The sequence below is a fragment of the Eucyclogobius newberryi genome, unplaced genomic scaffold (genome assembly GCF_026437365.1).
Source record: "Eucyclogobius newberryi isolate DKJ021-1_F unplaced genomic scaffold, fEucNew1.0.hap1 SCAF_90, whole genome shotgun sequence".
NCBI lineage: Eukaryota > Metazoa > Chordata > Actinopteri > Gobiiformes > Gobiidae > Eucyclogobius > Eucyclogobius newberryi.
The window spans coordinates 351,025-362,844 of record NW_027316533.1 but is presented as its reverse complement, the minus strand read 5'-3'; the positions used below and the strand labels follow the sequence as shown (position 1 = coordinate 362,844).

The window sequence follows — 11,820 nt, the reverse complement described above, 5'->3', positions numbered from 1 at the left end:
AATGCAAAAAATGAACATTATTACTGTATAGAGGGCCAAAAACACAAAGTGGGCGGAGCCCACTCAAAATTAACGAAAGTACCCGTCAGTGACGAGGGACCCACACCATGAGGTAGGAAAGCGCGAGCGCTTTCCGAAAATGTATAGTTTATGATATTTGGAAAATGGGAAACATTGTTTTCTCTTCTTCTTCTTCTTCTTCTTCTTCTTCTTCTTCTTCTTCTTCTTCTTCTTCTTCTTCTTCTTCTTCTTCTTCTTCTTCTTCTTCTTCTTCTTCTTCTTCTTCTTCTTCTTCTTCTTCTTCTTCTTCTTCTTCTTCTTCTTCTTCTTCTTCTTCTTCTTCTTCTTCTTCTTCTTCTTCTTCTTCTTCTTCTTCTTCTTCTTCTTCTTCTTCTTCTTCTCTTCTTCTTCTTCTTCTTCTTCTTCTTCTTCTTCTTCTTCTTCTTCTCTTCTTTTCTTCTTCTTCTTCTTCTTCTTCTTCTCTTCTTCTTCTTCTTCTTCTTCTTCTTCTTCTTCTTCTTCTTCTTCTTCTTCTTCTTCTTCTTCTTCTTCTTCTTCTTCTTCTTCTTCTTCTTCTTCTTCTTCTTCTTCTTCTTCTTCTTCTTCTTCTTCTTCTTCTTCTTCTTCTTCTTCTTCTTCTCTTCTTCTTCTTCTTCTTCTTCTTCTTCTTCTTCTTCTTCTTCTTCTTCTTCTTCTTCTTCTTCTTCTTCTTCTTCTTCTTCTTCTTCTTCTTCTTCTTCTTCTTCTTCTTCTTCTTCTTCTTCTTCTTCTTCTTCTTCTTCTTCTTCTTCTTCTTCTTCTTCTTCTTCTTCTTCTTCTTCTTCTTCTTCTTCTTCTTCTTCTTCTTCTCCTCTCCTCCTCCTCCTCCTCCTCCTCCTCCTCCTCCTCCTCCTCCTCCTCCTCCTCCTCCTCCTCCTCCTCCTCCTCCTCCTCCTCCTCCTCCTCCTCCTCCTCCTCCTCCTCCTCCTCCTCCTCCTCCTCCTCCTCCTCCTCCTCCTCCTCCTCCTCCTCCTCCTCCTCCTCCTCCTCCTCCTCCTCCTCCTCCTCCTCCTCCTCCTCCTCCTCCTCCTCCTCCTCCTCCTCCTCCTCCTCCTCCTCCTCCTCCTCCTCCTCCTCCTCCTCCTCCTCCTCCTCCTCCTCCTCCTCCTCCTCCTCCTCCTCCTCCTCCTCCTCCTCCTCCTCCTCCTCCTCCTCCTCCTCTCCTCCTCCTCCTCCTCCTCCTCCTCCTCCTCCTCCTCCTCCTCCTCCTCCTCCTCCTCCTCCTCCTCCTCCTCTCTCCTCCTCCTCCTCCTCCTCCTCCTCCTCCTCCTCCTCCTCCTCCTCCTCCTCCTCCTCCTCCTCCTCCTCCTCCTCCTCCTCCTCCTCCTCCTCCTCCTCCTCCTCCTCCTCCTCCTCCTCCTCCTCCTCCTCCTCCTCCTCCTCCTCCTCCTCCTCCTCCTCCTCCTTCTCCTTCTCCTTCTCCTTCTCCTTCTCCTTCTCCTTCTCCTTCTTCTTCTTCTTCTTCTTCTCCTTCTTCTTCTTCTTCTTCTTCTTCTTCTTCTTCTTCTTCTTCTTCTTCTTCTTCTTCTTCTTCTTCTTCTTCTTCTTCTTCTTCTTCTTCTTCTTCTTCTTCTTCCTCTTCCTCCTGACCAACCCCCCTATTTTTCACCCAGTGAACATTGACGAAAAGTCTTATTATTTTTATTATTCGTATTATTTTATGTGTATTTATGTCATGTATTATAATAATTTTTATTCTTGTAATATTTTTGACTTGTATTTTTGATGCCTTGTGGTCTGTTTTACTTCCATACAATAGGTAATTTTGGCTAATATCATTTTCACTCATAGGAAACCATGCCACCTCCGTCTCACACTGCTTTCTCTGGTCACCACCTTCCATTTGTGGGATTTACCTACACTAGTAAATGGTAAGTAAAGGCTCCTCACCCACACGTATGGGGTTCAATGGTTGAGCGGTTACTTTAATCTCTCATGTGTTTGGAGGAGTCGTTTCTCTATATTGCGCCTTGTGAATAAATGTGAGAATGATTGTCCATCTGTTAATATTTTGCATCAGCCCTGGGACCGTTGACCAGGGCGAACCAACCTATAGGGACATGTTAACGAAACTTAAGACGAGTACATGAATTGACAAATCTACATTTAAATGAAAGGACAACAAATTAAGAGCAGATACATCACAGGTCAGAAAGGTTTTCCCAGACTCTTCTCTTCCTGCCTCTCAAACAAAGCGCACCCCACCCTAATAAGGTGCCGTAGATCACACACTAAATCACCAGCCGTGAGAAAAACCCAACACTTGGTTTCTTATCTCTTCACAGTCGACTGATAATGGCCCTTTTCCACATTTCCCACTGTGTCTTTGCTCTTCCGTCTGTCTACCGCTCCTTTGTTGTGTCTACCACCACGTCTTTCCATGACTCAACTTCCCGCCAACAACTTTCTCTATCTTTTTCACATGGCTATTCCTCCGTCTTACTCAGAATCACGTTCGTGCAATTACAACTAAATTTGCGACTTTATAAATGGCAATTGATCAGCCGTGAAAATCACATCTTTCATCTTGTTCCAATTCACTGATGCCTTGAACTCACCGTGGTTCATTTGTAAACTTGGTGAAGGACACAGCTGGGAAAAGAAATGATCAGGTTAATTTTATTGTTTCTATTCCACAGTGTTTTGCTTTAATTTTAGGGAAATAATGCAAGATTCAGAGTGTGATTCAGTCGTATGCAAAGCTAACTCCACATGTATGTTTTTGTCGCAGTATCCTGTCAGATCGAGGCTGCCTGAGACAGTTGGTCGGAGAGGGTAAAGGGTCTGACCAGGTGGATATGGAAGTGCAGCGTAACCTGGAGGACAGTCTGGCGGTGGAGGCCTATGAGCGGAGGATCAGACGACTCGAGCAGGAGAAACTCGAACTCAGCCGCAAACTACAAGGTGAGAATGATGAAATAATGGGACATGCTTCTACTTAAAATACTATGCCGTCGCTGGAATTTAAAGACCTCCATCGTAAGAGCGAGCTAAACGGGCCTCAGGGTTGGAATGATGAAATGACCGTTCTAAAGGTGAAATCTTATTTGAAATTAAAGGCGCTGTACCTGATTTTTACTGTCTTAAAAATGTGAAAATTAGAAATAGTTAATTAACAGTGGTCCAATCTATAGTCATTCCTCACTTCCCTAAAGCATCATAAATATTCACCTTAATAAATATTCAAGCACTGCTCACAACCTTTAGTAGCCAGACCGGAGTTTTGCTGTCACAGTCAAGTTAACAACAATTAGCATGCTAACAGCCCACCAGCGCTACATCCTGGTTCGCAGTTGATAAAAACACTTTATACTTGATGCAGGCGGCACACAGTGGTCTCATTTTGACCCAAGAGTTGCTTTTACAACATGTTCGTACTTGGACAAAGCCAATTTTACTTTTAATATGAAAAAATGTCGGTACAGCCCCTTTTTAAGTAATGTTTTAACAATACTGCAATGCCACGTGAAGATATTGTAAAGAACATTGTAATCCGAATGTGAGATATATACGTGAACATCTTTGCCTATAATTGCCTTGTCACCTCACATAATAATACATTTTCTTTTCCCTGTTCTTGTGCAGAATCCACTCAGGCGGTGCAGGCCTTGCAGCACCCGTCTGGAGACAGTCCCATCAACCTCAACAAAGAAGGGGAGATCAGGAGCCTGAAGAGCGAGATCGACATCCTCAAGAAGCAGATCGCAGGTCAGAAATCACCTTTGCTGTTCCACTTGGTTTGTCACAAGTCAGAAGATGCATTTTGATTTGTAGAAATTCATACTTATTAACACAAAACAACATTTGGTTCAGTTTCATTCAGACTAAAATGATTACCACACATATGTTTGTATACAAACAGCTTTATCAAATCAAGCTTTCTGGTTTGAAAAATGGATAAACTGTTATTGGCTGGTCGATCAGTTTGTTTTTATATAACTTTTTGACCCTCTGTAAAGTGTCATCGTGTATCTTGAATAGGTCTATATGACTAAAATGAGCTGTCAGTGATTATTTACGTTTACGTGAATTAATTTACGTGTGTGTTTGTGCCAGACTCGGGTCAGCTGGAGAAGCAGTTGGAGGATGTGACGTCGGCGCGCAGAGACCTGGAGGATTCGTCCAAACACATCAAAACTCTGGAGAAACAGATGAGGAGCGTCACACAGGAGCGAGACGATATGCACAAGGTACAAAGCTCCAGAGTGTGATGATGTAACAGTGGATTAAACCAGGCCAGTGATTCAGAAACTGGTTCACACGCATTTTATACTTCCTGCGCTGCACCAGTTCTGTGTGGATGTGGAGTCATTAGTGTGCTACAATTTCATATGATCCAAATAACAATGACATGCATTACTTTTGATCCAGTTCTATACTGTAGCCTTGCCTTGAAATGATAATAAAATGTATTTGTAGGGCACACTTTGTACAAAATGAAAGTCAAAGTGCTTTACAGATATTAAAAAATACCAAAATTATTATTAAAGCTATTATATTCCTTCACAAATCGACTTATGTCAGTCAATTTATACCAGTAACCCTCTATATTTGACAAAATGTTCACCGTCCACTGCACTAGTGAATGCATATTCAAAATGAATTGTGATATTACTGGTGAATACCTCTACTGTAATAATAATTATGGAATATTTTTATGTTTTTTTTTTATGACAACAGGACTTGATCGATGCCTGTGAGAAGCTGAAGTCTCAGTCGAAGGAGCTGAAGGAGGCGCACACTCAGAGGAAAGTCGCTCTAAAGGAGTTTTCTGAGCTCAACGAGAAGCTGACAGACCTCAGGTACAAACATGGCACCTGTGAACAACCTCAGCATCTGAAAACACTTATTCCAAACCACTGTCTCCACACAACTCTTCATGTGCAATAGCCCTGTATTATAATATAGACAATATCAGCATCACCTTCAGCTGTCGGTGTGTAAAGAATATACCCTGTTTCACTCTGTCATTTCTCTTGTTAAATGTTTACATTGTTTAAATGTAATTGTAACTGTTACTTACATTCTATTACTATACTAGAGACAACTTTATCTGATCTTTTGGGAAGCTCTTTCCTTACACTCTTATAATAAATAAATATGCCATTGTCCATTCTGTTAATTATATATTGATTTGTTTTTGTTTTGATTCTTCATCTTGTGGATTATTTTAATGTATATCTATTTTCATTCACATTTGATTACACTTTTCTTTTGCACATTATTGTTCTATAAGAGGAAGCTTTTGAAGGACATCACTTCCGTGGGATTATTAAAGGTCTTCACTCCCTTACACCCTCTACTTCCAGGTCGGGCAAGCAGCGCCTGTCCCGTCAGCTGCGGGACAAAGAGGAGGAGATGGAGAGTCAGACTCAGAAGGTGGAGGCTTTGAGGCTCGAGGTGCGAAAGGCCGAGAGAGCAAAGAAGGAGGTAGAGTAGATCCCTGTGTTTGCTAGATCTCCCTGTTCTGTCCATGCGGTCAGTCACTTTGCACTTGATTTTACTGTTGTGTTTGTGTAGAAAATTAGTTTGAAGGTCTATGTACAGTCGCTTTAGTTAATGCACAATTCATAGGCTTTATATTTTTGGATGACATCAAGAAAACAAGAAAAAAGAAAAAAAAAGCTTTACATTTTTGGTCATAGGTGGGCGGCTATGATTTACTTAATTGGATTTATTTTAGTTTTTAAAAATGGTGGCTATTGCTATATACGTTTTACTTGTGTATAGTAAGTGTTTCTTTTATTTTATTTTTTAACATATTTTTTTAGCAATTTCCCACACATTTGAACAGTTTAGAAAAGTAGTATTTACAAGCAAAACATTTTTGGCACCAAATTTGCCAACTGCACCTTCTTCCTGAGTTGCATGTAGGTAATTTGATCCCCTCAGCCCAGATTGCTACAGTTATGTTAGCTTTAACCTTTAGCTAACCCAATCCTTCCTACTAGAAAATAAGCACCAATAAATAGTCCGTTTAAAGGTGAAATGAATGCGTCTGCTCTTTACTGCAATGATGTGTTTTTGAGTATCTGACCGTTCTGTCTGTGATTAGATGGAGGTTCAGGCCGAGGAGCACTCGGCCGAGGCCCAGAAAGAGCGAAAGCTGAGAGAGAGAAACGAGCAGTACAGTCGTCAGCTGGAGGAGGAGCTCGAGGGACTCAAAGTGAGTATCACCTCTACACAATAAAGATACTTTCACTGCTGCGTCAATAAAGGCTTTTGGTTCAACTCGCGGTGCCATTATTTACAGCGATAAATGTCAATGTTGGTTAATCATAATCATTTTTACTTTGCAGTTTCTCCCCAGTTCTCTCTCAGTACAGTACTATCAAAGCTAAAGAACACATTATGCAAAATTGTCTTTTATAACCTCTTTGCTCCTTCTATGAGCTTCACAAAACACTCCGTTTCAAATTTCCCAGTTTTACTACTTCATAAGTGTTGTTTTTAAGTCACGAACGTACATTAGCAGGCCGAGAGCTAGCCTGCCTTTGTTTATTTTGCTGTGTAATTCTCTCTGCTGCTGTTACACAGAGCTGAGATTGATTTATGTATTGATTAAAGTGCAATTTTAATGTTCTTCCTGTGGTCCCAGTTGACGCCGCCTGGTCCCACTGCGACCTCTCCCTCCGCGGACCAGTCTCAGGAGATGGGGCGGCTGCGCGGGGATCTGGAGAAGAAGACGGTGCTTTTCGAGGAGGAGCTGTCCCGCAGAGAGGCTCAGCACAGCTCCGAGCTCAAGGCCCTGAAGAAGGAGCTGAGGGACGCAGAGAGTCAACACCTGGCGCTGCAGAAGGAAATTCTGGTGCTCAAGGACAAGCTGGACAAGACCCGCCGAGAGAGGTATGATTTCAGATCTGGCAGTGAATGTGCTTCGCTCTGTTCCACAAAGTTTGGCAGAAACTTTTGGCAGGGTAAAAAAGAGAGAGGAGGCCTTTGAACTTTATTAATGCCTTTACTATCGGGGTAAATCAGATAAGGCCACTCTCAATTCAGAACACTTTGATTTAGATACGAACACCTTAGAGCTGTTATAAATATACTTTGGGAAAAAAAGAAGACACATAATGGAGTACAAAGATTTTTATGAAATAAGAAACGGTTTAAGTAAAGTAAAGTAAAATAAAATGGCTACAAAGTGATTATATATTTGTGATGGACAGATCAATATCAAATATCAATATGTCGAAACACTCAGTACTCCTGCAAAAATATTACTGATACTTTGTTACCTACCTAAAATAGAGGAATTTTAAAGTGTTTTATCAATTTTAATACATTTTTTGCACATTTAATATTTTTTTTGTCCAGTTCAAGCTGGTGTAAAGAGATAATAATGATGTGTCAATGTATTTTAATTCAAAACTCATTGGTATCAGATCGAAATAAATCACTGTTTTGTACTTTAAAGTTCTTTATTACTCTGGTTAAGTAGAGTGACGTTTTGTGTAGTCAAACGTAAATCTGATGAGAGTAATCAACTTTTTTACATGATCATTTTAGTGTTCATGTGCCTGCATTGGGTGAAAATGTTTTTCTTTTGGTGAAAATTGGGCTTTGGATTAACTCTTTACTGTTGTTGTTGTTGTTTTTTACAGTGATGATTCTGAGAGGTAATGAATGTGAACAGTTATAGTTTCCCATTGTCTGTTTGTGCCTGTCTTAAAAGTTTAGACATTTCTAGCCAGTTTCCACCCAGCCCCATAACGTAATCTTTGGGCATCTCTGACTGCGCTGATGGTCGGCTCTGCCCTTTTTATGCCTCATTAGTCTATCACTATGTATTTCTACTCCACCCGCAATGAAAAAAAAGACAAAAAAATAGCACATATGGTACGATCACTATTCTGTTACTATCAATTCTAAATCATACGTACGGCTAGTGCAATCAAACCGTGCCACAATGTACCAGACCACATATTACTGCTCGTTGGAAACCAGGCCATGCAGCTTAGACCGTCTCACTGTAGCAGCAACCTTTTTAGTGCCCCCTTTCCGTGTTTAAACTCTAGAGATTTAGTACTGAGAAATGAAACCACTTATTTTTCTGCCCTGGACCCCCCGCCAAGTACTTAAGGCCACCGGATTCCACTTTGTTGAACTGCTGCTCTAATCAAATTTTAATACAATCTTGTTTTTGAGCAGAAAGACTTAGAGATTTGTTTTTGTACCCGCTGGTCTACCCTTCCTGCCCGGTTACTCGCACTGCTTCCTAATTCATTTTCAAACCGTATCAGATTCTGCATTAATGTGTTTGGATTGCACAAACGTCTACCTGGGTTTAATGGCGAGAGTTCGAGGAAATGCGACAAGGTCTTGGCTGCGCAGTGCGTTGAGTGCTTATTGTGAGAAGATGGTCCTGCGTTTAAAATGACAGAAGTTGAATATATTTAACATTAGTAATGGGTTTTAAATGTTGTGTGGATGTTGTTTCTTCAGCCAATGCGAGCGAGAGGAGTTTGAGACGGAGTCCAAGCAGAAATACGAGCGGGAGAGGGTTATTCTCATGGACGAAAACAAGAAACTGTCCAGTGAACTCGATAAGGTAAGAGCTCAAAACACTTATACAAGTACAAGGATACAAGTAGATGACTGGTGATCTTAAAATAAAAAGATCTCTACTGCGGACCCACACAGAACTGTAAGAGGCCCATAACCTCTTAAGAGACAACTACACCAGTGTTTCCACAGCTGGGAAGTGTAGCGGACGGCACTGTTTCCAATAATAGTTAACAATAAAATCATAATAGTTATTCAGATACATTTGTACATTAGGTTTCTTAAAACGGCTTGTTGTGTAATAAGTCTTGAGGACACAAACATTTCACTGGCACTGGTTGGTCCATCTGGGCCTTTTTAACAGAAGTCTCGGAGCCACTTTCAGTCTTTGTAGGCTACATTTTTATAGTCCACTCACAGATGTGCTGCTGCAGTACGCTTTAAACAAAGTCACTTTAACTCTGGCAGAACAGGAGCCAAACTTCTGACTTTGGCAATTAAATATTTGAGAGGACATTTTATACTGTCACAATAAATTAGATTGACCCAGCAGTAGTAAAAGTCTATCGTAACCCATTCTGTCAATAATCCACTGTGTAATCACGGTGAGGGTAGGGTTTGTCTCTAATCCACTGTGTGTAATTATTCATGAAACTAAAATGACTATCAAGAAGTTCTGTTTGTTTTTTTAAAATCTAATTTAATAAATAGTTATTTTCCTCAACTGCCAACTTTGACAGACCTTTATAATGCACTTTAGAGCGTAGATGAGCCTTATCTTACAAAACATTCTTACAATAATCCTACCATGACATTTATAATGATGAATAATGGCAAAGTCAGTTAATCCTGACATCTTAAGTATCCAACTCTCTGACTCATACTTTGGTACAGTGCAGTTTTAAAAGAAGATGTTTGTGCAAGAGCAGAACAGCCTCCAAGACAAAAATATGCATTAAAAAAAAGGTTTTCTCCACTTTGTTTTGTTGCCTCTTCCATGCTCTGGCCTGCAGTTTGTCCACTCGGCATTAGTTGAAGGAGTGCTCCCCATTGTGTTGAAACCCGCTCGGTCTTAGCCACACTCCCTCCGCTAGCGTCGGGGTTACCTGGGGCACCTCCATCGCATTCCAACTCTGATGCCAAAGAAATCACTGTTCAATATCCTCCATCGCCCTCCTCCTCCTCCTCCTCCTCCTCCTCCTCCTCCTCCTCCTCCTCCTCCTCGCGCTGAAGGAATTAAAGACTGTGTTGACTTTGGAAATGGAAATCGGCCCCAAGTTTCAACAATGTCTTAGAAGTGGGAGGCATTTTGACACATGAGGGGGGGTCAGATCTGATATTAATATAAATGATAAGCACATAACACTATTGAATTTGTCATTTAAAGCAGATATTGTTTTAAAAGCTGCAGTTCTCATGGCCGATTAGATCTTTGTGCAAACTGGCCGCGCAGCAAAGACGAGACCTCAATTCTTTCAGTTTCAAAATATTATTGTTTTCCCGGATTTGTCTTTGAACTGCCTCTCTCTGTCTTGGATTGGACGCTTTACAGATGTGACCTTGTTGTAATTGGATTCATATTGCTGGAGTAAAACATTTCTAGGTTTAAATATTAGCATTATATTGAGTAGTTTACTTAGCAATAAGTCTGTGTAAGGTCTCAGTTTCACAAACACTGTTCAGCTGTGACTACCTTTGAAACCTTTCCTACACTAGAACTTTGGTTCAAATTGCACTGCTGGACATAAAGACTCCTCCTGATAATCTTAAGTCTTTTGGTTTTAGTTTTAGTTAAATTACTGTTAATTCCCCATTTAACCCTAGTTTTAACCTGTTATGATTCTGTCTATTTTGGGTAGAATTTTTGTTTACAGACCTAGTAATATTTTAAACTATCAGCAATTTAAAAATTATCATGATATCATTAATCCGTTATCTTCGCCATGATAATCGGGACACACCATTTCAAAATCTATTACAGGCTTTACTTTACAAAAAAAAACAATTATTTTATGGGGTAGTATTTACGTTGATAAAAATACAATTGTTCTGAATAAAATGCTAAAAAGAACTTGTATAAGAATATATACTGTATGCTGTGTAACATTTGCTGCGTGAGGTCTGTTTTTCTTTCCATTCAAGGCTTAAAGTTTACGGCCTTGGAGCTGCTCTAGTTCTGTAGCTCCAGAGCACATGAAGTTGCTAAATCTCGTGGGACTGTCCCGACTTGCAGATTACCTCAGAGTCCTGACAGAGAGGAGACGGCAGATCTGTGCCCACAAAACAAACATTCTGTTCCAACTAAAGGGCAGCTTCCAACTTGTGTCAGTGTGGCTCTTCTGTCGAGCTGCAGGAAAAGGGAGTGTTCCCAGTCCAACCTAAACTTGACTCTGTGCCAAGAAATCAGCCTTTACAATGCAGCGTTCACTTGAAATACAATCAATGAGTGAGTGACTTTATGCCCTCGGCCACAGCTTTAAGATTTCCTGTTTATCTGGAGGATGAGGGTGTTACGTTTACTTAAGTCACTTTTTGTTATAAAATTCACTGTTAAATTAAAAGTGCGATATATTGCTACAGAAAATATCACAATTAAGTGTATGAGACGTAAACCCTTAAACAGAATAATCCCAGTAAACCCCTTTTAAATATACTATATTATTACTTTATTATTATTATTAAAAATGTCTACTAATTTCCCCAATAGTGCAAAGAAATCATTAATTGAACAATAAGTTGATATAGTATCATGACAGGCCTAACTGTTAATTATTGCACTTTTGTGTTCAAATTTGTTAGATACATTTAGGTTTATAAAATGTTGAAAAAAGTGATATAATTGCCTTTCTGGCCATTTTTTTTTTATTACTAGAGTAATATTGCCCAAATGTGTTTATTTGTTTATCTTTAGCACATTTTAAGTCAGTTCTTTGGTCTGACTTATTATTGAATTCTTAAGTGTGTGTTTGTTTTTTTTACAATTTCCTTTGACATTTTAAAGTGAAAATGCTCTTCAACACCAGTCCTCAGCAAACTCTCCTGTTCCTGTTGTCTTTTTCAGCTCACAAGTATGTTTGAGAAGCTGAACAGTTCAAACCGTCAGCTGGAGGACGAGATGAGAGAGCTGGCCGATAAGAAGGAGAGCGTGGCACACTGGGAGGCACAGATCACGGAGATCATTCAATGGTAAGATGATCGCTGCAGTTAAACTAAAAAAACAATAAAGATCCTTGGAAGATAACTTTAAGATAGTGAGCTGGTGAGCTAATCTGCCTGTCA

The 11,820-nt window shown here is 40.2% G+C and overlaps 1 protein-coding gene across 1 annotated transcript in view; it reads left to right on the top strand.

Moving 5' to 3' along the window:
* Positions 1 to 1,830: 1,830 nt before the first annotated feature.
* cdc42bpab (CDC42 binding protein kinase alpha (DMPK-like) b) overlaps positions 1,831 to 11,820 on the top strand; it is a gene marked incomplete at its 5' end in the record, with an annotated part of 33,965 nt that continues 23,975 nt past the window's right edge. Inside the window, 10 exons of the mRNA XM_072439535.1 lie at positions 1,831 to 1,910; positions 2,771 to 2,943; positions 3,625 to 3,747; positions 4,096 to 4,229; positions 4,720 to 4,841; positions 5,349 to 5,469; positions 6,095 to 6,205; positions 6,638 to 6,885; positions 8,482 to 8,587; positions 11,603 to 11,727. Of these exons, the coding sequence (XP_072295636.1) occupies positions 1,831 to 1,910; positions 2,771 to 2,943; positions 3,625 to 3,747; positions 4,096 to 4,229; positions 4,720 to 4,841; positions 5,349 to 5,469; positions 6,095 to 6,205; positions 6,638 to 6,885; positions 8,482 to 8,587; positions 11,603 to 11,727 (1,343 nt within the window). The remainder of the gene's footprint in view (positions 1,911 to 2,770; positions 2,944 to 3,624; positions 3,748 to 4,095; positions 4,230 to 4,719; positions 4,842 to 5,348; positions 5,470 to 6,094; positions 6,206 to 6,637; positions 6,886 to 8,481; positions 8,588 to 11,602; positions 11,728 to 11,820) is intronic.